At 45.5% G+C, this 27,349-nt stretch overlaps 1 protein-coding gene across 3 annotated transcripts in view; it reads left to right on the forward strand.

Moving 5' to 3' along the window:
• The window catches only part of LOC139572993 (kinesin-like protein KIF13A), a 154,023-nt gene that overhangs the window by 114,783 nt on the left and 11,891 nt on the right, over positions 1 to 27,349 (forward strand). For all 3 annotated transcript variants that reach the window (XM_071395939.1, XM_071395940.1, XM_071395941.1), the window contains exons 10-25: positions 664 to 778; positions 6,821 to 7,033; positions 7,765 to 7,875; positions 8,009 to 8,143; positions 14,125 to 14,258; positions 15,568 to 15,654; positions 16,755 to 16,936; positions 20,072 to 20,297; positions 20,522 to 20,684; positions 20,952 to 21,095; positions 21,320 to 21,475; positions 22,889 to 23,053; positions 24,261 to 24,437; positions 25,856 to 26,007; positions 26,227 to 26,359; positions 27,058 to 27,204. In XM_071395939.1, coding sequence (XP_071252040.1) covers positions 664 to 778; positions 6,821 to 7,033; positions 7,765 to 7,875; positions 8,009 to 8,143; positions 14,125 to 14,258; positions 15,568 to 15,654; positions 16,755 to 16,936; positions 20,072 to 20,297; positions 20,522 to 20,684; positions 20,952 to 21,095; positions 21,320 to 21,475; positions 22,889 to 23,053; positions 24,261 to 24,437; positions 25,856 to 26,007; positions 26,227 to 26,359; positions 27,058 to 27,204 — 2,440 coding nt within the window. The remainder of the gene's footprint in view (positions 1 to 663; positions 779 to 6,820; positions 7,034 to 7,764; positions 7,876 to 8,008; positions 8,144 to 14,124; positions 14,259 to 15,567; positions 15,655 to 16,754; positions 16,937 to 20,071; positions 20,298 to 20,521; positions 20,685 to 20,951; positions 21,096 to 21,319; positions 21,476 to 22,888; positions 23,054 to 24,260; positions 24,438 to 25,855; positions 26,008 to 26,226; positions 26,360 to 27,057; positions 27,205 to 27,349) is intronic.

A 27,349-nucleotide genomic window follows, 5' to 3' on the forward strand; every position in this document is an offset into this window, starting at 1 on the left:
ACCTCTACTGTTTAGATGTCCCCTCCAGTTAACATCCATTACCTCTACTGTTTAGATGTCCCCTCCCGTTAACATCCATTACCTCTACTGTTTAGATGTCCCCTCCCGTTAACATCCATTACCTCTACTGTTTAGATGTCCCCTCCACGTTAACATCCATTACCTCTACTGTTTAGATGTCCCCTCCCAGTTAACATCCATTACCTCTACTGTTTAGATGTCCCCTCCCAGTTAACATCCATTACCTCTACTGTTTAGATGTCCCCTCCCGTTAACATCCATTACCTCTACTGTTTAGATGTCCCCTCCCGTTAACATCCATTACCTCTACTGTTTAGATGTTATGTTCAGTAAATGTAATGGATCATATGATGATACAGTCACTGTAATACAGGAAGTCAACTTCTGTTGGTTTATGAAACTGTGAAATCCCTTTTTAGACATGTTTTATTGGTTGATTATACTCAGATGCAAGACATGTATGTATGGATATATCATTGTGGTATGTTGAGTGTCTTTCTCCCTGTGTGTGTGTGTGTGTGTGTGTGTGTGTGTGTGTGTGTGTGTGTGTGTGTGTGTGTGTGTGTGTGTGTGTGTGTGTGTGTGTGTGTGTGTGTGTGTGTGTGTGTGTGTGTGTGTGTGTGTGTGTGTGTGTGTGTGCAGGTCTCTTACCACACTGGGCTGTGTGATCTCTGCGCTGGCGGACCAGTCTGCAGGGAAGGGGGGGAAGAATAAGTTTGTTCCTTACAGAGACTCTGTCCTCACCTGGCTCCTCAAGGTCTGTACTAACACACACCTCCTGTCACTCTGGTCCTCGCTGTACTGTCTATTGATCAGGGTACTAACACACCTCCTGTCACTCTGGTCCTCGCTGTACTGTCTATTGATCAGGGTACTAACACACCTCCTGTCACTCTGGTCCTCGCTGTACTGTCTATTGATCAGGGTACTAACACACCTCCTGTCACTCTGGTCCTCGCTGTACTGTCTATTGATCAGGGTACTAACACACATCCTGTCACTCTGGTCCTCGCTGTACTGTCTATTGATCAGGGTACTAACACACACCTCCTGTCACTCTGGTCCTCGCTGTACTGTCTATTGATCAGGGTACTAACACACACCTCCTGTCGCTCTGGTCCTCGCTGTACTGTCTATTGATCAGGGTACTAACACACACCTCCTGTCACTCTGGTCCTCGCTGTACTGTCTATTGATCAGGGTACTAACACACACATCCTGTCTCTCTGGTCCTCGCTGTACTGTCTATTGATCAGGGTACTAACACACACCTCCTGTCACTCTGGTCCTCGCTGTACTGTCTATTGATCAGGGTACTAACACACCTCCTGTCACTCTGGTCCTCGCTGTACTGTCTATTGATCAGGGTACTAACACACACCTCCTGTCACTCTGGTCCTCGCTGTACTGTCTATTGATCAGGGTACTAACACACACCTCCTGTCTCTCTGGTCCTCGCTGTACTGTCTATTGATCAGGGTACTAACACACACCTCCTGTCTCTCTGGTCCTCGCTGTACTGTCTATTGATCAGGGTACTAACACACACCTCCTGCCACTCTGGTCCTCGCTGTACTGTCTATTGATCAGGGTACTAACACACCTCCTGTCACTCTGGTCCTCGCTGTACTGTCTATTGATCAGGGTACTAACACACACCTCCTGTCACTCTGGTCCTCGCTGTACTGTCTATTGATCAGGGTACTAACACACACCTCCTGTCTCTCTGGTCCTCGCTGTACTGTCTATTGATCAGGGTAGTAACACACACCTCCTGTCACTCTGGTCCTCGCTGTACTGTCTATTGATCAGGGTACTAACACACCTCCTGTCACTCTGGTCCTCGCTGTACTGTCTATTGATCAGGGTACTAACACACACCTCCTGTCACTCTGGTCCTCGCTGTACTGTCTATTGATCAGGGTACTAACACACACCTCCTGTCACTCTGGTCCTCGCTGTACTGTCTATTGATCAGGGTACTAACACACCTCCTGTCACTCTGGTCCTCGCTGTACTGTCTATTGATCAGGGTACTAACACACACCTCCTGTCACTCTGGTCCTCGCTGTACTGTCTATTGATCAGGGTACTAACACACACCTCCTGTCTCTCTGGTCCTCGCTGTACTGTCTATTGATCAGGGTACTAACACACACCTCCTGTCTCTCTGGTCCTCGCTGTACTGTCTATTGATCAGGGTACTAACACACACCTCCTGTCCAACACAACGTTACAACTGCTGTACTACTGTACTGTTCACATCACCAACACAACATTACAACTGCTGTACTACCGTACTGTTCACATCACCAACACAACATTACAACTGCTGTACTGTTCACATCACCAACACAACATTACAACTGCTGTACTGTTCACATCACCAACACAACATTACAACTGCTGTACTACTGTACTGTTCACATCACCAACACAACATTACAACTACTGTACTGTTCACATCACCAACACAACATTACAACTGCTGTACTGTTCACATCACCAACACAACATTACAACTGCTGTACTGTTCACATCACCAACACAACATTACAACTGCTGTACTACTGTACTGTTCACATCACCAACACAACATTACAACTGCTGTACTGTTCACATCACCAACACAACATTACAACTGCTGTACTACCGTACTGTTCACATCACCAACACAACATTACAACTGCTGTACTACTGTACTGTTCACATCACCAACACAACATTACAACTGCTGTACTACAGTACTGTTCACATCACCAACACAACATTACAACTGCTGTACTACTGTACTGTTCACATCACCAACACAACGTTACAACTGCTGTACTACTGTACTGTTCACATCACCAACACAACGTTACAACTGCTGTACTACTGTACTGTTCACATCACCAACACAACATTACAACTGCTGTACTACTGTACTGTTCACATCACCAACACAACATTACAACTGCTGTACTACTGTACTGTTCACATCACCAACACAACATTACAACTGCTGTACTACTGTACTGTTCACATCACCAACACAACGTTACAACTGCTGTACTACTGTACTGTTCACATCACCAACACAACATTACAACTGCTGTACTACTGTACTGTTCACATCACCAACACAACATTACAACTGCTGTACTACTGTACTGTTCACATCACCAACACAACATTACAACTGCTGTTCTACTGTACTGTTCACATCACCAACACAACGTTACAACTGCTGTACTACTGTACTGTTCACATCACCAACACAACATTACAACTGCTGTACTACTGTACTGTTCACATCACCAACACAACATTACAACTGCTGTACTACTGTACTGTTCACATCACCAACACAACATTACAACTGCTGTTCTACTGTACTGTTCACATCACCAACACAACATTACAACTGCTGTACTACTGTACTGTTCACATCACCAACACAACATTACAACTGCTGTACTACTGTACTGTTCACATCACCAACACAACGTTACAACTGCTGTACTACTGTACTGTTCACATCACCAACACAACATTACAACTGCTGTACTACAGTACTGTTCACATCACCAACACAACATTACAACTGCTGTACTACTGTACTGTTCACATCACCAACACAACGTTACAACTGCTGTACTACTGTACTGTTCACATCACCAACACAACGTTACAACTGCTGTACTACTGTACTGTTCACATCACCAACACAACGTTACAACTGCTGTACTACTGTACTGTTCACATCACCAACACAACATTACAACTGCTGTACTACTGTACTGTTCACATCACCAACACAACATTACAACTGCTGTACTACTGTACTGTTCACATCACCAACACAACGTTACAACTGCTGTACTACTGTACTGTTCACATCACCAACACAACATTACAACTGCTGTACTACTGTACTGTTCACATCACCAACACAACATTACAACTGCTGTACTACTGTACTGTTCACATCACCAACACAACATTACAACTGCTGTACTACTGTACTGTTCACATCACCAACACAACATTACAACTGCTGTACTACCGTACTGTTCACATCACCAACACAACGTTACAACTGCTGTTCTACTGTACTGTTCACATCACCAACACAACGTTACAACTGCTGTACTACTGTACTGTTCACATCACCAACACAACGTTACAACTGCTGTTCTACTGTACTGTTCACATCACCAACACAACGTTACAACTGCTGTACTACCGTACTGTTCACATCACCAACACAACGTTACAACTGCTGTTCTACTGTACTGTTCACATCACCAACACAACATTACAACTGCTGTACTACTGTACTGTTCACATCACCAACACAACGTTACAACTGCTGTACTACTGTACTGTTCACATCACCAACACAACGTTACAACTGCTGTACTACTGTACTGTTCACATCACCAACACAACATTACAACTGCTGTACTACTGTACTGTTCACATCACCAACACAACATTACAACTGCTGTACTACCGTACTGTTCACATCACCAACACAACATTACAACTGCTGTACTACTGTACTGTTCACATCACCAACACAACGTTACAACTGCTGTACTGTTCACATCACCAACACAACGTTACAACTGCTGTACTGTTCACATCACCAACACAACGTTACAACTGCTGTACTACCGTACTGTTCACATCACCAACACAACGTTACAACTGCTGTACTACTGTACTGTTCACATCACCAACACAACATTACAACTGCTGTACTACTGTACTGTTCACATCACCAACACAACATTACAACTGCTGTACTACTGTACTGTTCACATCACCAACACAACATTACAACTGCTGTACTACTGTACTGTTCACATCACCAACACAACATTACAACTGCTGTACTACTGTACTGTTCACATCACCAACACAACATTACAACTGCTGTACTACTGTACTGTTCACATCACCAACACAACATTACAACTGCTGTACTACCGTACTGTTCACATCACCAACACAACGTTACAACTGCTGTACTACCGTACTGTTCACATCACCAACACAACGTTACAACTGCTGTACTACTGTACTGTTCACATCACCAACACAACATTACAACTGCTGTACTACCGTACTGTTCACATCACCAACACAACATTACAACTGCTGTACTACTGTACTGTTCACATCACCAACACAACGTTACAACTGCTGTACTACTGTACTGTTCACATCACCAACACAACGTTACAACTGCTGTACTACTGTACTGTTCACATCACCAACACAACGTTACAACTGCTGTTCACATCACCAACACAACGTTACAACTGCTGTACTACTGTACTGTTCACATCACCAACACAACATTACAACTGCTGTACTACCGTACTGTTCACATCACCAACACAACATTACAACTGCTGTACTGTTCACATCACCAACACAACGTTACAACTGCTGTACTACTGTACTGTTCACATTACCAACACAACGTTACAACTGCTGTACTACCGTACTGTTCACATCACCAACACAACATTACAACTGCTGTACTACTGTACTGTTCACATCACCAACACAACGTTACAACTGCTGTACTACTGTACTGTTCACATCACCAACACAACATTACAACTGCTGTACTACCGTACTGTTCACATCACCAACACAACATTACAACTGCTGTACTACTGTACTGTTCACATCACCAACACAACATTACAACTGCTGTACTGTTCACATCACCAACACAACATTACAACTGCTGTACTGTTCACATCACCAACACAACGTTACAACTGCTGTACTACTGTACTGTTCACATCACCAACACAACATTACAACTGCTGTACTACTGTACTGTTCACATCACCAACACAACATTACAACTGCTGTACTACCGTACTGTTCACATCACCAACACAACGTTACAACTGCTGTACTACCGTACTGTTCACATCACCAACACAACATTACAACTGCTGTACTACTGTACTGTTCACATCACCAACACAACATTACAACTGCTGTACTACTGTACTGTTCACATCACCAACACAACGTTACAACTGCTGTACTACCGTACTGTTCACATCACCAACACAACGTTACAACTGCTGTACTACTGTACTGTTCACATCACCAACACAACGTTACAACTGCTGTACTACTGTACTGTTCACATCACCAACACAACGTTACAACTGCTGTACTACTGTACTGTTCACATCACCAACACAACATTACAACTGCTGTTCTACTGTACTGTTCACATCACCAACACAACATTACAACTGCTGTACTACTGTACTGTTCACATCACCAACACAACATTACAACTGCTGTACTACTGTACTGTTCACATCACCAACACAACGTTACAACTGCTGTACTACTGTACTGTTCACATCACCAACACAACATTACAACTGCTGTACTACCGTACTGTTCACATCACCAACACAACGTTACAACTGCTGTACTACTGTACTGTTCACATCACCAACACAACGTTACAACTGCTGTTCACATCACCAACACAACATTACAACTGCTGTACTACTGTACTGTTCACATCACCAACACAACGTTACAACTGCTGTACTGTTCACATTCACCAACACAACGTTACAACTGCTGTACTACCGTACTGTTCACATCACCAACACAACGTTACAACTGCTGTACTACTGTACTGTTCACATCACCAACACAACATTACAACTGCTGTACTACCGTACTGTTCACATCACCAACACAACGTTACAACTGTCTATCAATTCAACTGTTTGTTCCCCTCCCTCGGTGTTGCCAGGACAACCTGGGTGGCAACAGTAAGACGTGTATGATCGCCACGGTGAGCCCAGCAGCTGATAACTACGAGGAGACGTTGTCCACGCTGCGTTACGCAGACCGCGCCAAGAGGATCGTCAACCACGCCGTCGTCAATGAAGACCCCAACGCACGGATCATCAGAGAGCTCCGGGAGGAAGTGGAGAAACTCAGAGTACAGCTCTCTCAGGCTGAGGTAGGAGACACACACACACCACACACACACGTCCTGGCTGGTCCGTTTAGACTGGTCCGTCCTGGCTGGTCCGTCCTGGCTGGTCTGTCCTGGCTGGTCCGTTTTGACTGATCCGTCCTGGCTGGTCCGTTTTGACTGATCCGTCCTGGCTGGTCCGTCCTGACTGGTCCGTTCTGACTGGTCCGTCCTGGCTGGTCCGTCCTGGCTGGTCCGTTCTGACTGGTCCGTCCTGACTGGTCCGTTCTGACTGGTCCGTCCTGGCTGGTCCGTTCTGACTGGTCCGTCCTGGCTGGTCCGTTCTTACTGGTCCGTCCTGGCTGGTCCGTCCTTGCTGGTCCGTTCTGACTGGTCCGTCCTGGCTGGTCCGTCCTGGCTGGTCCGTTCTGACTGGTCCGTCCTGGCTGGTCCGTTCTGACTGGTCCGTCCTGACTGGTCCGTTCTGACTGGTCCGTCCTGACTGGTCCGTTCTGACTGGTCCGTCCTGGCTGGTCCGTTCTGACTGGTCCGTCCTGGCTGGTCCGTTCTGACTGGTCCGTCCTGGCTGGTCCGTCCTGGCTGGTCCGTTCTGACTGGTCCGTCCTGGCTGGTCCGTTCTGACTGGTCCGTTCTGACTGGTCCGTCCTGGCTGGTCCGTTCTGACTGGTCCGTTCTTACTGGTCCGTCCTGGCTGGTCTGTCCTGGCTGGTCCGTTCTGACTGGTCCGTGTGTGTCTCTGTGTGTCTATGTTCCAGTCTCTAAAGGCTCCAGAGCTGAAGGAGAGGCTTCAGGAGTCAGAGAAGCTGATCCAGGAGATGACTGTTACCTGGGAGCAGAAACTACGCAACACAGAGGAGATTGCTACGGTAACCTACTCACTCACTCACATTCATTTAGCACATTCACATCACATGGAAGCTTCTGCATTCGGACTAAACCGTTGGTAGTAACTGTCTGTGCAGAGGTAAAATGACTTGTATGTTTGTTGTATTTCCACAGGAGCGCCAGCAGCAGCTAGAGAGTATGGGGATCTCCCTGGAGACGTCTGGGATCAAAGTTGGAGAGGACAAGTGCTTCCTGGTCAACCTGAACGCAGACCCCGCCCTCAATGAGCTGCTGGTTTACTACCTAAAGGTACACAACACCAACCACAACACCAACCACAACCACAACACCAACCACAACCACACACCAACTACAACACCAACCACAACACCAACCACAACACCAACCAAACACCAACCACAACCACACAACACCAACCACAACACCAACCACAGCACCAACCACAACACCTGTAGTCTGTGTAGTAGACAGTACAGTAGGATGATGCTAGCCTGTAGTCTGTATAGTAGACAGTACAGTAGGATGATGCTATCCTGTAGTCTGTATAGTAGACAGTACAATAGGATGATGCTAGCCTATAGTCTGTGTAGTGGACAGTACAGTAGGATGATGCTAGCCTGTAGTCTGTATAGTAGACTGTACAGTAGGATGATGCTAGCATGTAGTCTGTATAGTAGACTGTACAGTAGGATGATGCTAGCCTGTAGTCTGTGTAGTAGACAGTACAATAGGATGATGCTAGCCTGTAGTCTGTGTAGTAGACAGTACAGTAGGATGATGCTAGCCTGTAGTCTGTATAGTAGACAGTACAGTAGGATGATGCTAGCCTGTAGTCTGTATAGTAGACAGTACAGTAGGATGATGCTAGCCTGTAGTCTGTATAGTAGACTGTACAGTAGGATGATGCTAGCCTGTAGTCTGTATAGTAGACAGTACAGTAGGATGATGCTAGCCTGTAGTCTGTATAGTAGACAGTACAGTAGGATGATGCTAGCCTGTAGTCTGTATAGTAGACAGTACAGTAGGATGATGCTAGCCTGTAGTCTGTATAGTAGACTGTACAGTAGGATGATGCTAGCCTGTAGTCTGTATAGTAGACAGTACAGTAGGATGATGCTAGCCTGTAGTCTGTATAGTAGACTGTACAGTAGGATGATGCTAGCCTGTAGTCTGTATAGTAGACAGTACAGTAGGATGATGCTATCCTGTAGTCTGTATAGTAGACAGTACAGTAGAATGATGCTAGCCTGTAGTCTGTGTAGTAGATAGTACAGTAGGATGATGCTAGCCTGTAGTCTGTGTAGTGGACAGTACAGTAGAATGATGCTAGCCTGTAGTCTGTGTAGTAGACACTACAGTAGGATGATGCTAGCCTGTAGTCTGTGTAGTAGACAGTACAGTAGGATGATGCTAGCCTGTAGTCTGTGTAGTGGACAGTACAGTAGGATGATACTAGCCTGTAGTCTGTATAGTAGACAGTACAGTAGGATGATGCTAGCCTGTAGTCTGTATAGTAGACAGTACAGTAGGATGATGCTATCCTGTAGTCTGTATAGTAGACAGTACAGTAGGATGATGCTAGCCAGTAGTCTGTGTAGTAGACAGTACAGTAGGATGATGCTAGCCTGTAGTCTGTGTAGTGGACAGTACAGTAGGATGATGCTAGCCTGTAGTCTGTGTAGTAGACAGTACAGTAGGATGATGCTAGCCTGTAGTCTGTGTAGTAGACAGTACAGTAGGATGATGCTAGCCTGTAGTCTGTATAGTAGACAGTACAGTAGGATGATGCTATCCTGTAGTCTGTATAGTAGACAGTACAGTAGAATGATGCTAGCCTGTAGTCTGTGTAGTAGACAGTACAGTAGGATGATGCTAGCCTGTAGTCTGTGTAGTAGACAGTACAGTAGGATGATGCTAGCCTGTAGTCTGTATAGTAGACAGTACAGTAGGATGATGCTATCCTGTAGTCTGTATAGTAGACAGTACAGTAGGATGATGCTAGCCAGTAGTCTGTGTAGTAGACAGTACAGTAGGATGATGCTAGCCTGTAGTCTGTGTAGTGGACAGTACAGTAGGATGATGCTAGCCTGTAGTCTGTGTAGTAGACAGTACCGTAGGATGATGCTAGCCTGTAGTCTGTGTAGTAGACAGTACAGTAGGATGATGCTAGCCTGTATATGTATAGTAGACAGTACAGTAGGATGATGCTAGCCTGTAGTCTGTATAGTAGACAGTACAGTAGGATGATGCTATCCTGTAGTCTTTATAGTAGACAGTACAGTAGGATGATGCTAGCCTGTAGTCTGTGTAGTAGATAGTACAGTAGGATGATGCTAGCCTGTAGTCTGTGTAGTGGACAGTACAGTAGGATGATGCTAGCCTGTAGTCTGTGTAGTAGGATGATGCTAGCCTGTAGTCTGTGTAGTGGACAGTACAGTAGGATGATGCTAGCCTGTAGTCTGTATAGTAGACAGTACAGTAGGATGATGCTAGCCTGTAGTCTGTATAGTAGACAGTACAGTAGGATGATGCTATCCTGTAGTCTGTATAGTAGACAGTACAGTAGGATGATGCTAGCCAGTAGTCTGTGTAGTAGACAGTACAGTAGGATGATGCTAGCCTGTAGTCTGTGTAGTGGACAGTACAGTAGGATGATGCTAGCCTGTAGTCTGTGTAGTAGACAGTACAGTAGGATGATGCTAGCCTGTAGTCTGTGTAGTAGACAGTACAGTAGGATGATGCTAGCCTGTAGTCTGTGTAGTAGACAGTACAGTAGGATGATGCTAGCCTGTAGTCTGTATAGTAGACAGTACAGTAGGATGATGCTAGCCTGTAGTCTGTGTAGTGGACAGTACAGTAGGATGATGCTAGCCTGTAGTCTGTGTAGTAGACAGTACAATAGGATGATGCTAGCCTGTAGTCTGTGTAGTAGACAGTACAGTAGGATGATGCTAGCCTGTAGTCTGTGTAGTAGACAGTATAGTAGGATGATGCTAGCCTGTAGTCTGTGTAGTAGACAGTACAGTAGGATGATGCTAGCCTGTAGTCTGTATAGTAGACAGTACAGTAGGATGATGCTAGCCTGTAGTCTGTGTAGTAGACAGTACAGTAGGATGATGCTAGCCTGTAGTCTGTGTAGTGGACAGTACAGTAGGATGATGCTAGCCTGTAGTCTGTGTAGTGGACAGTACAGTAGGATGATGCTAGCCTGTAGTCTGTATAGTAGACAGTACAGTAGGATGATGCTAGCCTGTAGTCTGTATAGTAGACAGTACAGTAGGATGATGCTATCCTGTAGTCTGTATAGTAGACAGTACAGTAGGATGATGCTAGCCAGTAGTCTGTGTAGTAGACAGTACAGTAGGATGATGCTAGCCTGTAGTCTGTGTAGTGGACAGTACAGTAGGATGATGCTAGCCTGTAGTCTGTGTAGTAGACAGTACAGTAGGATGATGCTAGCCTGTAGTCTGTGTAGTAGACAGTACAGTAGGATGATGCTAGCCTGTAGTCTGTGTAGTAGACAGTACAGTAGGATGATGCTAGCCTGTAGTCTGTATAGTAGACAGTACAGTAGGATGATGCTAGCCTGTAGTCTGTGTAGTGGACAGTACAGTAGGATGATGCTAGCCTGTAGTCTGTGTAGTAGACAGTACAGTAGGATGATGCTAGCCTGTAGTCTATGTAGTAGACAGTACAGTAGGATGATGCTAGCCTGTAGTCTGTGTAGTAGACAGTATAGTAGGATGATGCTAGCCTGTAGTCTGTGTAGTAGACAGTACAGTAGGATGATGCTAGCCTGTAGTCTGTATAGTAGACAGTACAGTAGGATGATGCTAGCCTGTAGTCTGTGTAGTAGACAGTACAGTAGGATGATGCTAGCCTGTAGTCTGTGTAGTAGACAGTACAGTAGGATGATGCTATCCTGTAGTCTGTATAGTAGACAGTACAGTAGGATGATGCTAGCCTGTAGTCTGTGTAGTAGACAGTACAGTAGGATGATGCTAGCCTGTAGTCGGTGTAGTAGACAGTACAGTAGGATGATGCTAGCCTGTAGTCTGTATAGTAGACAGTACAGTAGGATGATGCTAGCCTGTAGTCTGTGTAGTAGACACCAGAGATATATATTTAGAGAATATTGTAGACATTCACTTACATAGCGTTGTTTAGAAATACACTGTGTATTGTTAATGGGGAACTAACATGGCTATACAAATTAATAAAGAGAGTCCCACACTATATATAAACTCCTAGGAATTTATTGAATAAACCACCAACGTTTCGTAATCACTGTGCCTTCTTGAGGCACCCTGAAGGAGGCACCCTCTGCTCTCAGGCACCCTGAAGGAGGCACCCTCTGCTCTCAGGCACCCTGAAGGAGGCACCCTGAAGGAGGCACCCTCTGCTCTCAGGCACCCTGAAGGAGGCACCCTCTGCTCTCAGGCACCCTGAAGAAGGCACCCTGAAGGAGGCACCCTCTGCTCTCAGGCACCCTGAAGGAGGCACCCTGAAGGAGGCACCCTTTGCTCTCAGGCACCCTGAAGGAGGCACCCTCTGCTCTCAGGCACCCTGAAGGAGGCACCCTCTGCTCTCAGGAACCCTGAAGGAGGCACCCTCTGCTCTCAGGCACCCTGAAGAAGGCACAGTGATGTTGTACCCAATAAATGCCTGGGAGTTTATATATAGAGTGTGACTCTCTTTCTTTGTTTTATAGCTTACAGTTTATTCCCCTTTAATCAGCACCTCTACACTAAATCATTTCTCTGGGGGTGCGCCAGCTCGCTGCCATAGAATGTTGAAGTGTCATGTAAATGCATCATAATGCAGGAATGGTATTGTCCCAACTCTCTAACTACAGCGCTCTGGTGTACACTACAGTAGGATGATGCTATGAGAACACAGGAAAGGAAAGGGAGTGGACACATAGTCACAGCGCTGACAGACAACTGGCTCAGTGGCTGAGAGGAACAGAGAGAGACTGAGGCTGTCCCAAACAGAGCCCTATGTACTATACTGTATAGGGAGAGAGAGACAGAGCAGAGAGACAGAGAGAGAGAGAGAGAGAGAGAGAGAGAGTAAAGGGGCGGGGAGAGAGAGAGACAGAGCAGAGGGGCAGGGGGAGAGAGAGAGAGAGAGAGAGAGAGAGAGAGAGAGAGAGAGAGAGGGTGAGAGAGAGAGGGAGTAGAGGGGTAGGGGGAGAGAGAGAGAGAGAGCGGAGGGGCAGGGGGAGAGAGAGAGAGAGAGAGAGAGCAGAGGGGCAGGGTGAGAGAGAGAGAGAGAGACAGAGAGACAGAGAGAGTAGAGGGGCAGGGTGAGAGAGAGAGAGAGAGAGAGAGAGAGAGAGAGAGAGAGCAGAGGGGCAGGGGGAGAGAGAGAGAGAGTAGAGGGGCAGGATTAGAGAGAGAGACAGAGAGAGTAGAGGGGCAGGGTGAGAGAGAGAGAGAGAGAGAGAGAGTAGAGGGGCATGTGAGACAGCAGCCACGCCTCCTTCAGGCCTACAGAACAACAGGTCTGTGTCTGGGCCCCGGCCTGGACAGATAGCCTGCCCTGCATACCAGTGTGGAATGACACCCACACACACAATGGAATGAACAAGAGCCTGACTTACTGGGGTTATGTTAAGTAGCTGATACAGCTGCAGGAGGGAAGGAGTGTCGGACATCCTCTAGGAGTGGGGTGTTTGTTTAACTACACCCACTCTGTGATGAGAGAGGGAAAGACAAGGGGGGAGAGAGAGAAGGGAGAGAGAGAGAGAGAGAGAAGGGGAGAGAGGGAGAGAAAGATAGAGAAGGGGAGAGAGAGAGAAAGGGAGAGAGAGAGTTTAGAGTGGACAGCAATCAGCTTTTTCACTGACCTCACTAAGTGATTCACTAACTTAGTTTTTGTGTAGTATCTCGTTCCCCATTGATGAAAGGAGAAAGGTATTGTAGCAGATTAAAATGGCCTCATGATATCAGTGGGGAAGTAATGGCAAAATATCCCCAGTAATATAAGTGGTACATATCTGAGCCTGTGTGTCTGTGTGTCTGTGGGGGAAACTGGATTGCAGTCTGTTGCGTCAGATCAGATGTCAACCTGCCATTGGATGAAGTAGGACCTGACCCACATGAATAATGGGAAATTATCATCTGTGTGTGTGTGTGTGTGTGTGTGTGTGTGTGTGTGTGTGTGTGTGTGTGTGTGTGTGTGTGTGTGTGTGTGTGTGTGTGTGTGTGTGTGTGTGTGTGTGTGTGTGTGTGTGTGTGTGTGTGTGTGTGTGTGTGTGTGTGTAGGAACACACGCGTGTGGGTGCAGACACCTCTCAGGACATCCAGCTCTTCGGGATTGGTATCCAGTCAGAACACTGTGTGTTGGAGATCAGCCCAGATGGGGGGGAGGTCACCCTCACCCCTATAGAGAATGCCAGGTGAGCTAATGCACACACTCAGTACGCACACACACAGTACACACACAATACACACACACAAATACACAGTACACACACACACACAGTACACACACACACACACGCACATGGATGAGTGAACTGGACCTGACTGGAGTTTCTCATGACCTCATAGCTGAGGTATTTCTGATCTCAACCTCCTGCTTTGATATCAAACTCCCTCCCTCCCTCCCTCCCTCCCTCCCTCCCTCCCTCCCTCCCTCCCTCCCTCCCTCCCTCCCTCCCTCTTTGCCTGCCTGCCTCCCCTCTCCCTCCCTGCCTCTCCCTCCCTCCCTCCCTCCTTGCCTGCCTGCCTCCCTCTCCCTCCCTGCCTCTCCCTCCCTCCCTCCCCCTCTCTCCCTCCCTGCCTCTCCCTCCCTCCCCCTCTCTCCCTCCCTCTCTCTCCCTCCCTCCTTGCCTGCCCCCCCCCCCCCTCTCTCCCTCCCTGCCTCTCCCTCCCTCTCCCCCACCACCCGTCCCAGTAAAGGCTATCTATGAAATATGAGGATATCTCATTGATAGTCTTTACTGTTGTTGGGTGATATGAGGATATCTCATTGATAGTCTTTACTGTTGGTGGGTGATATGAGGATATCTCATTGATAGTCTTTACTGTTGTTGGGTGATATGAGGATATCTCATTGATAGTCTTTACTGTTGGTGGGTGATATGAGGATATCTCATTGATAGTCTTTACTGTTGGTGGGTGATATGAGGATATCTCATTGATAGTCTTTACTGTTGTTGGGTGATATGAGGATATCTCATTGATAGTCTTTACTGTTGGTGGGTGATATGAGGATATCTCATTGATAGTCTTTACTGTTGGTGGGTGATATGAGGATATCTCATTGATAGTCTTTACTGTTGGTGGGTGATATGAGGATATCTCATTGATAGTCTTTACTGTTGGTGGGTGATATGAGGATATCTCATTGATAGTCTTTACTGTTGGTGGGTGATATGAGGATATCTCATTGATAGTCTTTACTGTTGTTGGGTGATATGAGGATATCTCATTGATAGTCTTTACTGTTGTTGGGTGATATGAGGATATCTCATTGATAGTCTTTACTGTTGTTGGGTGATATGAGGATATCTCATTGATAGTCTTTACTGTTGGTGGGTGATATGAGGATATCTCATTGATAGTCTTTACTGTTGTTCGGGGATATTTGATGTGTTGTATTACTTTCTGTGTGGAAGAGGAGGTACAGCAGGATGGGATGTCTACTCTCCCACAACACACCTCAATATGACGTCATCAGACTGTATTGCTCTGCTCCAACAGAACCTGTGTGAATGGAACCATGACTGAGTCCTTGGTCCACCTGTGGCATGGAGACCGCATATTATGGGGCAACAACCACTTCTTCAGGTGAGGAGTTTCTCTACAGAACATGAACATCTACTGGACAAAGTTAACTAGAGATTTTCCAGAAATCCTACTTGTAAATATTCCCAAAAACAGCAGGAAATCCAGAACCCTCCAATCAGGATTTCTGGAAAACCTGAGAATTTGAGGAATGTTGCTGGAATTGTTACATCCTTTATCTGCCAGGTGGTGTAGAAGCAGGAAGTGAGTGTACATCCTGTATGGTGTAGAAGCAGGAAGTGAGTGTACATCCTGTATGGTGTAGAAGCAGGAAGTGAGTTTACATCCTGTATGGTGTAGAAGCAGGAACTGAGTGTACATCCTGTATGGTGTAGAAGCAGGAACTGAGTGTATATCCTGTATGGTGTAGAAGCAGGAACTGAGTTTACATCCTGTATGGTGTAGAAGCAGGAACTGAGTGTATATCCTGTGTTGTAGAAGCAGGAACTGAGTGTACATCCTGTGTGCTGTAGAAGCAGGAACTGAGTTTACATCCTGTGTGTTGTAGAAGCAGGAACTGAGTGTACATCCTGTATGGTGTAGAAGCAGGAACTGAGTGTATATCCTGTATGGTGTAGAAGCAGGAACTGAGTGTACATCCTGTGTGTTGTAGAAGCAGGAACTGAGTGTACATCCTGTGTGTTGTAGAAGCAGGAAGTGAGTGTATATCCTGTGTGCTGTAGAAGCAGGAACTGAGTGTACATCCTGTGTGTTGTAGAAGCAGGAAGTGAGTGTATATCCTGTGTGCTGTAGAAGCAGGAACTGAGTGTACATCCTGTGTGTTGTAGAAGCAGGAAGTGAGTATACATCCTGTGTGTTGTAGAAGCAGGAAGTGAGTGTACATCCTGTGTGTTGTAGAAGCAGGAAGTGAGTGTACATCCTGTGTGCTGTAGAAGCAGGAAGTGAGTGTACATCCTGTGTGCTGTAGAAGCAGGAAGTGAGTGTACATCCTGTGTGTTGTAGAAGCAGGAACTGAGTGTACATCCTGTGTGCTGTAGAAGCAGGAAGTGAGTGTACATCCTGTGTGTTGTAGAAGCAGGAACTGAGTGTACATCCTGTGTGCTGTAGAAGCAGGAACTGAGTGTACATCCTGTGTGTTGTAGGATAAACCTGCCTGGGCGGAAGCGGCGTGAGCGTCTGAAGGAGCTGGAGAGGGAACATGCATCCCCCAGGGAGAGCTATGTAGAGGTAGACGTAGAGACAGCCAGCGAGGCCTCCTCAGAACAGGACTACAGCTATGAGTTCGCCCAGACAGAGGTCATGATGAAGACCCTGGGAAACAACGGTATGTATGAGGACTTCTGGAACGCCCAAATTACAATCACTTTGCTAAACTAGGTTTTTCAGAAATCCCATTTGAAAGATTCACGGATTTCCTGCTTATTCCCTCCTGATTCCGGTAATCTTCCAACCGGGATTTCTAGAAAACGCAGGATTTTTGGGGAAGTACCTGGAATTTTGCAACACTGTATTGAACGATATACAGTGATGCGTTCGCACTGTAGGTATGAACTGCCTCAGTCCCTGAAAGCGCTCTGTGGCCTCTCCTCCTCAACCCCGACAACAGAAGTTTAATTTAGAGCCACTTGACCTGCGATGGAGGACACTAGTCCCCCTCAAGGGGAGCTGAGGGGGAAACAGCTGTCCTCTCCTCGCTCCTCTCTTTCCCTGTGATGCAACCGTTATGTCACACACAAGCTGTCTTTTGTGTGTGTGTGTGTGTGTGTGTGTGTGTGTGTGTGTGTGTGTGTGTGTGTGTGTGTGTGTGTGTGTGTGTGTGTGTGTGTGTGTGTGTGTGTGTGTGTGTGTGTGTGTGTGTGTGTGTGTGTGTGTGTGTGTGTGTGTGTGTGTGTGTGATGCCCCTGTCCTGTTCACATGAGGTGGGATGACCTGCAGCCTTGCATCTGCTGTGTGGGAGAGGCTGCCATCCCACCTATTACACACTAGAGGTCGACCGATTATGATTTTTCAACGCCGATACCGATTATTGGAGGACCAAAAAAGCCGATACCAATTAATCGGCCGTTTAATTTAATTTAATTTTTTTGTAATAATGACATTTACAACAATACTGAATGAACACTTATTTTAACTTAATATAATACATCAATAACATCAATTTAGCCTCAAAGAAATAATGAAACACGTTCAATTTGGTTTAAATAATGCAAAAACAAAGTGTTGGAGAAGAAAGTAAAAGTGCAATATGTGCCATGTAAAAAAGCTAACGTTTAAGTTCCTTGCTCAGAACATGAGAACATATGAAAGCTGGTGGTTCCTTTTAACATGAGTCTTCAATATTACCAGGTAAGAAGTTTTAGGTTGTAGTTATTATAGGAATTATAGGACTATTTCTCTCTATACCATTTGTATTTCATATACCTTTGACTATTGGATGTTCTTATAGGCACTTTAGTATTGCCAGTGTAACAGTATAGCTTCCGTCCCTCTCCTCGCCCCTGCCTGGGCTCGAACCAGGAACACATCGACAATAGCCACCCTCGAAGCAGCGTTACCCATGCAGAGCAAGGGGAACAACTACTCCAAGTCTCAGAGCGAGTGACGTTTGAAACGCTATTAGCGCGCACCCCGCTAACTAGCTAGCCATTTCACATCGGTTACACCAGCCTAATCTCGGGAGTTGATAGGCTTGAAGTCATAAACAGCTCAATGCTAGAAGCATTGCGAAGAGCTGCTGGCAAAACGCATGAAAGTGCTGTTTGAATGAATGCTTACGAGCCTGCTGCTGCCTACCACCGCTCAGTCAGACTGCTCTATCAAATCATAGACTTAACTATCATTTTTGAAAACAAAACGTTTATTCTTTCAGTGAAATACGGAACCGTTACGTATTTTATCTAACGGGTGGCATCCATAAGTCTAAATATTGCTGTTACATTGTACAACCTTCAATGTTATGTCATAATTATGTACAATTCTGGCAAATTAATTACGGCCTTTGTTAGGAATAAATGGACTTCACACAGTTTGCAATGAGCCAGGCGGCCCAAACTGCTGCATATACCCTGACTGCTTGCACGGAACGCAAGAGAAATGACACAATTTCCCTAGTATGAAATACAAATGGTATAGAGAGAAATAGTCCTATAATTCCTATAATAACTACAACCTAAAACTTCTTACCTGGGAATAACTCATGTTAAAAGGAACCACCAGCTTTCATATGTTCTCATGTTCTGAGCAAGGAACTCAAACGTTATCTTTTTTACATGGCACATATTGCACTTTTACTTTCTTCTCTTTCTTCTTCTTTGTTTTTGCATTATTTACATTTACATTTAAGTCATTTAGCAGACGCTCTTATCCAGAGCGACTTACAAATTGGTGCATTCACCTTATGATATCCAGTGGAACAACCACTTTACAATAGTGCATCTAACTCTTTTAAGGGGCGGGGGGTTAGAAGGATTACTTTATCCTATCCTAGGTATTCCTTAAAGAGGTGGGGTTTCAGGTGTCTCCGGAAGGTGGTGATTGACTCCGCTGACCTGGCGTCGTGAGGGAGTTTGTTCCACCATTGGGGTGCCAGAGCAGCGAACAGTTTTGACTGGGCTGAGCGGGAACTTTTAAACCAAATTGAACATGTTTCATTATTTCTTTGAGGCTAAATAGATTTTATTGATGTATTATATCAAGTTAAAATAAGTGTTCATTCAGTATTGTTGTAAATGTCATTATTACAAATACATTTTTAAAAATCGTCCGATTAATCGGTATCGGCTTTTTTGGTCCTCCAATAATCGGTCGACCTCTACTACACTACACTACACTACACACACCACTACATTACACTGCACTACACACACCACTACACTAAACTCACCACTACACTACACACACCACTACACACACCCACCATCCACACACACCACTACACTAAACTCACCACTACACTCACACCTAGTACAGACCAGCTGGTACAGACCATCTGGTACAGACCATCTGATACAGACCATCTGGTACAGACCATCTGGTACAAACCATCTGATACAGACCATCTGATACAGACCATCTAGTACAGACCATCTGGTACAGACCATCTGGTACAGACCATCTGATACAGACCATCTGGTACAGACCATCTGATACAGACCATCTGGTACAGACCATCTAGTACAGACCATCTGGTACAGACCATCTGATACAGACCATCTGATACAGACCATCTGGTACAGACCATCTGGTACAGACCATCTGGTACAGACCATCTGATACAGACCATCTGGTACAGACCATCTGGTACAGACCATCTGATACAGACCATCTGCAGAATGTGGTCCAGGTGTTAGAGAAGCAGTATGTTTTAACAGTATGGTATCTCTCCTATAGATCCCATGCAGAACGTGGTCCAGGTGTTAGAGAAGCAGTATGTTTTAACAGTATGGTATCTCTCCTATAGATCCCATGCAGAACGTGGTCCAGGTGTTAGAGAAGCAGTACCTGGAGGAGAAACGCACAGCGCTGGAGGAACAGAGGATGATGTACGAGAGAGAGCTGGAGTCACTACGGCAACAGCTGTCTCCTGAGAGGACCAATCAGCACCAGCGATCCAGCAGCGACCGCCTCACCTTCCCCACACACACACCATCACACCACAGCAAGATACGCCCCTGGACTGAGGAGAGGTGAAGGGAATACACACACACACACACACACACACACACACACACACAAACACACACACACACACACACACACACACACACACACACACACACACACACACACACACACACACACACACATGCTACGGCTTTGGATGCAGGAGCAATGAAGTTGTAACCAACCTGTTTGGATCACAGTCACAGGTGTGAATGGTCTCTCTGTATGTCCTCTGTGTGTGTGTCAGGGACGAGCTGTTTCGTCAGAGTCTGTCCAGGCTGAGGGAGCAGGTTGTCAAGGCCAACACCCTGGTGAGAGAGGCCAACTTCCTGGCAAAGGAGATGAACAAACTGACTGACTACCAGGTCACCCTACAGATCCCTGCAGCTAACCTCAGTGCCAACCGCAAGGTGATCAACCTCTGCATACACTTCTAATACACACACACACACACACACACACACACACACACACACACACACACACACACACACACACACACGTCATCAGTGATGTGTCATGTTTTGTCATCTACATACGGTACAATGAGAAAAAAGCTCAAGGAACGGTCTGATTGTGTATCATTAATATGATAACGTGTACACAAAAATACTGTCATTTGTAGAACTTTGTTCAGTACATTATATCACCTTGAGAGTCAGTGTGTCTTGGTTCAGCGTGGAGCCATAGTGAGTGAACCAGCCATCCAGGTGAGGTGGAAAGGGAAGGGGACACAGGTGTGGACCATCGAGAAGCTGGAGAACAAACTAGTGGACATGAGAGACCACTACAGAGACTGGAAGGAGGGAGCTGAGGACACGGTGAGAGGAAGGGGAGAGGAGGAACGGGGAGGGGAGAGAGGGATGATGAGAGGGGGAGATAGAGGGATGATGAGAGGGGGGATGAGAGGGGATCATGTTCCGAGGGGAGACACTGCTGGAAGTGATTGTGGGAGGGAAAAGTATTCTTTGTCAGTGATGAAGATGATAATTGGATGATGGGTGAAGTTTTCAGGTGTGTGTTTGTATCATGTTTCCCTGATCAGCATACCAAGCTGAACAACCACAAGCAGCACAGTGAGTCCTTCTATGAAGCTCAGGAGAACCACAACCTGATAGGAGTGGCCAACGTCTTTCTGGAGTGTCTTTTCCACGATATCAGACTACAGTACGCTGTTCCTATCATCAGCCAGCAGGGGGAGGTGAGAGAACAACACACACACACACCTACACAACGGAATGTATACACACACACACACACACACACACACACACAGACACACACACACACACACACCTACACAACGGAATGTATACACACACACACACCTACACAACGGAATGTATACACACACACACACACACACACACACACACACACACACACACACACCTACACAACGGAATGTATACACACACACACACACCTACACAACGGAATGTATACACACACACCACAGGAGGTTGGTGGCACCTTAATTGGGGAGGACTGGCTCGTGGTAATGACTGGAGTGGAATCAGTGGAATATTATCAAATACATCAAACACATGGTTTCCATTTGATTCGTTCCGGCCATTATTATGAGCCGTCCTCCCTTCAACAGCCTCCTGTGACACACACACTCAGAGGAATGCACACACACACACACACATCTCATTTAAGGAGGGTTAGTAATGATTAACGATGGTAGTGATACAGTGGGGTTGTGCTGTTATCAACTTCATGGTAGTACTTCGGGTCCTTGCTGGGCGGCAGGTAGCATAGCGCCGGGTTTCCCAAACTGGGTCCTGGGGCCCCCACTGGGTACACGTTCTGGTTTTTGCCCTAGCACTATACAGCTGATTCTAATAATCATAGTCGGATGATGAGTTGGTTATTTGAATCAGCTGTGTAGCGCCGGAGGGCAGGACTGAGTTTGGGAAACCCTGGCTTAGTGGTTAAGAGCGTTGGGCAAGTAACCGAAAGGTCGCTGGTTCGAATCCCCGAGCTGACTAGGTGAAAAATCTGTCAATGTGCTGTTGAGCAAGACACTCAACCCTAATTGGTCCTGTAAGTCTCTCTGGAGAAGAGCGTCTGCTAAGTTACTAAAGAAATGTAATTACCTGTTCTCAATGTGTGTCTGACCACATGCTTCTACCAGGATATTGAAATGGCTTCTGGGGAACTCTTTGTACTTGGCGTTAATCTGTCTGTACTCTGCACCTGTTTAGATCTGTACTGAGGTGTGTTGATGTGCTGGGTCTGTACCCCCTTCTCTGTCTGTACTCTGCACCTGTTTAGGTCTGTACTGAGGTGTGTTGATGTGCTGGGTCTGTACCCCCTTCTCTGTCTGTACTCTGCACCTGTTTAGGTCTGTACTGAGGTGTGTTGATATGCTGGGTCTGTACCCCCTTCTCTGTCTGTACTCTGCACCTGTTTAGGTCTGTACTGAGGTGTGTTGATGTGCTGGGTCTGTACCCCCTTCTCTGTCTGTACTCTGCACCTGTTTAGGTCTGTACTGAGGTGTATTGATGTGCTGGGTCTGTACCCCCTTCTCTGTCTGTACTCTGCACCTGTTTAGGTCTGTACTGAGGTGTATTGATGTGCTGGGTCTGTACCCCCTGGTGTGTGACAGGTAGCCGGCAGGCTCCACGTAGAGCTGATGCGTGTCAGCGGGGCGGTGCCGGAGCGGCTGGAGGGGGGAGATGATTCGTCAGAGAACTCCAGTGAGAGCAGCATCTACGATGTGATGGACAGTCAGGGAGAGATGGTCCACATGGCCAGGAAACTCACCTGCAGGGTACGTCTCATACACTACTACTGTCTGTCTGGGTCCTGGAGGGTTGCTGCCATCACTGTCCTAGTGCCATCTCCTGCCATTGTGCCTTTGAGCAAGGCACTTAACCCCCTGACTGCTCAACGGGCGTCATAGTAGAACTGTCCTCTGTTCTATCTCCTCAGTATATATAACTGTCCTCTGTTCTATCTCTAACTCTTCAGTATATATAACTCTTCAGTATATATAACTCCTCAGTATATATAGCTGCTCAGTATATATAACTCTTCAGTATATATAGCTGCTCAGTATATATAACTCTTCAGTATATATAACTCTTCAGTATATATAACTCCTCAGTATATATAACTCTTCAGTATATATAACTCTTCAGTATATATAACTCTTCAGTATATATAGCTGCTCAGTATATAGAACTCTTCAGTATATATAACTCTTCAGTATATATAACTCCTCAGTATATATAACTCTTCAGTATATATAACTCTTCAGTATATAGAACTCTTCAGTATATATAGCTGCTCAGTATATAGAACTCCTCAGTATATATAACTCTTCAGTATATATAACTCTTCAGTATATATAACTCCTCAGTATATATAGCTGCTCAGTATATAGAACTCTTCAGTATATATAACTCTTCAGTATATAGAACTCTTCAGTATATAGAACTCTTCAGTATATAGAACTCTTCAGTATATATAACTCTTCAGTGTATATAACTCTTCAGTGTATATAACTCTTCAGTATATAGAACTCTTCAGTATATATAACTCTTCAGTATATATAACTCTTCAGTATATAGAACTCTTCAGTATATAGAACTCTTCAGTATATATAACTCTTCAGTATATAGAACTCTTCAGTATATAGAACTCTTCAGTATATATAACTCTTCAGTGTATATAACTCTTCAGTGTATATAACTCTTCAGTATATATAACTCTTCAGTATATAGAACTCTTCAGTATATAGAACTCTTCAGTATATAGAACTCTTCAGTGTATATAACTCTTCAGTATATATAACTCTTCAGTGTATATAACTCTTCAGTATATATAACTCTTCAGTATATATAACTCTTCAGTGTATATAGCTGCTCAGTTTGTGTCTGTGTGTCTTTCGGAGGATTTGTAATAAACAGGACAACAGTGGATCTGTGTAGATTGGACAATAACGTCATCTTCTTCATGGTTATTTTCTACTACAGGTGCGTATCAGGGAGGCCACGGGGCTGCCTCTCAACCTGTCCAACTTCGTCTTCTGCCAGTACACCTTCTGGGAGGGGGCGGAGCCTACGGTGGCCCCGCCCATGGTCAGCCCAGACACGCCCACCACGCCTCGCTCCCCCGACGCCCAGTTCACCGTCCGCTTCGACCACTGCAAGGTAGGGAACATAGGGTTACAACATTATGGTGACTTTCCTAAAATTCCCAGGTTTTACGGAAATCCCGATTGGAGGAATCTAGATTTCCTCCTGATTACTTCCTGATTTCGGGACTCTTCAACTGGGATTTCTGGAAATCCAATGAATTTTGGAAAAGTTATTTCACATCATCCTCTGCTGGCTGTCACTGACGCTGAGGATTCTGGTTAGAATATGTCTGCATCCCAAATGGCACTCTGTTCCCTATCCAGTTGACTACTTTAGACCAGGGCCCATGTCACCATTATTCTCATGTTTCTGCTCATCGTTGATGTTTCATATAGTATCTCTCTGTGTTTAGGAGTATGTGATCTGCTCATCGTTGATGTATCATATAGTATCTCTCTGTGTTTAGGAGTATGTAATCTGCTCATCGTTGATGTTTCATATAGTATCTCTCTGTGTTTAGGAGTATGTGATCTGCTCATCGTTGATGTATCATATAGTATCTCTCTGTGTTTAGGAGTATGTAATCTGCTCATCGTTGATGTTTGATATAGTATCTCTCTGTGTTTAGGAGTATGTGATCTGCTCATCGTTGATGTTTCATATAGTATCTCTCTGTGTTTAGGAGTATGTGATCTGCTCATCGTTGATGTTTGATATAGTATCTCTCTGTGTTTAGGAGTATGTGATCTGCTCATCGTTGATGTTTCATATAGTATCTCTCTGTGTTTAGGAGTATGTGATCTGCTCATCGTTGATGTTTAATATAGTATCTCTCTGTGTTTAGGAGTATGTGATCTGCTCATCGTTGATGTTTGATATAGTATCTCTCTGTGTTTAGGAGTATGTGATCTGCTCATCGTTGATGTTTCATATAGTATCTCTCTGTGTTTAGGAGTATGTGATCTGCTCATCGTTGATGTTTGATATAGTATCTCTCTGTGTTTAGGAGTATGTGATCTGCTCATCGTTGATGTTTCATATAGTATCTCTCTGTGTTTAGGAGTATGTGATCTGCTCATCGTTGATGTTTAATATAGTATCTCTCTGTGTTTAGGAGTATGTGATCTGCTCATCGTTGATGTTTGATATAGTATCTCTCTGTGTTTAGGAGTATGTGATCTGCTCATCGTTGATGTTTCATATAGTATCTCTCTGTGTTTAGGAGTATGTGATCTGCTCATCGTTGATGTTTGATATAGTATCTCTCTGTGTTTAGGAGTATATGATCTGCTCATCGTTGATGTTTGATATAGTATCTCTGTCTTTAGAAGTATGTAATCTGCTCATCGTTGATGTTTGATATAGTATCTCTCTGTGTTTAGGAGTATGTGATCTGCTCATCGTTGATGTTTGATATAGTATCTCTCTGTGTTTAGGAGTATGTGATCTGCTCATCGTTGATGTTTGATATAGTATCTCTCTGTGTTTAGGAGTATGTGGTCCATGTGACAGAGGAGTTTTTAGAGTTCATCGCAGACGGGGCGCTGGCCATCGAGGTGTGGGGTCACCGCTGTGCCGGGAACGGACGCTCTCTCTGGGAGCTGGACGCACTGCTGGCCAAGACACGCACACTACGAGACAGGTACACACACCGTGTGTAGAGCACATACATATTGTGTGTGTATAATCTCAAGGATACATAAAGGCATGCACCACACACACACTCACCCGTCACTTGCTTGTTGTGTGTAAGTAAGGGCCTGTAAGTAAGCATTTGACGTTAAGGTCTACACCTGCTGTATTCAGCGCATGTGACAAATAAATGTGTGACAAATAAGTCCCATGTGATTTGTCCCTGCAGGTGGAGTGAGGTGTCTCGTCGTATTGAGCTGTGGGTTTCTATCCAGGAGCTGAATGAGCAGGGGGACTACTCTGATGTAGAGATGCAGCCTGGGAAGGACATCGGTACTGGAGGAGTGTTCCAGCTCAGACAGGTAACAGGACAGGGAAGGACATCGGACTGGAGGAGTGTTCCAGCTCAGACAGGTAACAGGACAGGGAAGGACATCGGTACTGGAGGAGTGTTCCAGCTCAGACAGGTAACAGGACAGGGAAGGACATCAGACTGGAGGAGTGTTCCAGCTCAGACAGGTAACAGGACAGGGAAGGACATCAGACTGGAGGAGTGTTCAAGCTCAGACAGGTAACAGGACAGGGAAGGACATCAGACTGGAGGAGTGTTCCAGCTCAGACAGGTAACAGGACAGGGAAGGACATCAGACTGGAGGAGTGTTCCAGCTCAGACAGGTAACAGGACAGGGAAGGACATCAGACTGGAGGAGTGTTCCAGCTCAGACAGGTAACAGGACAGGGAAGGACATCAGACTGGAGGAGTGTTCCAGCTCAGACAGGTAACAGGACAGGGAAGGACATCAGACTGGAGGAGTGTTCCAGCAACATTTAAAGGGACATTTCACTCATAAAGTATAGTTTGTCAGATTGATGTCAAGATGAAACCACGTCCCACGACATCGGTTATGTAGATCCAGTTATATGCCTCATTGACTCAATCCCCAAATGAATGGAAAAGATGAGCGCCGTCTAATTTCCCGGTTTTCTTCTGTGTTTATCTTCATTGTAATTGGCTGTCTGTATGTTAAGCAGGTTATATGGATGGTGTGTGTGTTGTCAGGGTCACTCGCGCAGGCTGCAGGTGTGTGTGAAGCAGGTGCAGGACTCTGGGACTCTGCCTCTGCTGGTGGAGGCTGTTCTGTCTGTCTCTATCGGCTGTGTGTCAGCACGCTCCACCAAGCTACAGAGAGCCCTGGACAGCTACCAGGTCAGTGTCACACACACACTATTACACACACACACACCACTACACAATCACACACACACACACTACACACCAACACCCCACTACACACACACACACACACACACACACACCACTACACAATCACACACACACACACCACTACACA

Source organism: Salvelinus alpinus, chromosome 4 (assembly GCF_045679555.1).
Source record: "Salvelinus alpinus chromosome 4, SLU_Salpinus.1, whole genome shotgun sequence".
NCBI classification, from domain to species: domain Eukaryota; kingdom Metazoa; phylum Chordata; class Actinopteri; order Salmoniformes; family Salmonidae; genus Salvelinus; species Salvelinus alpinus.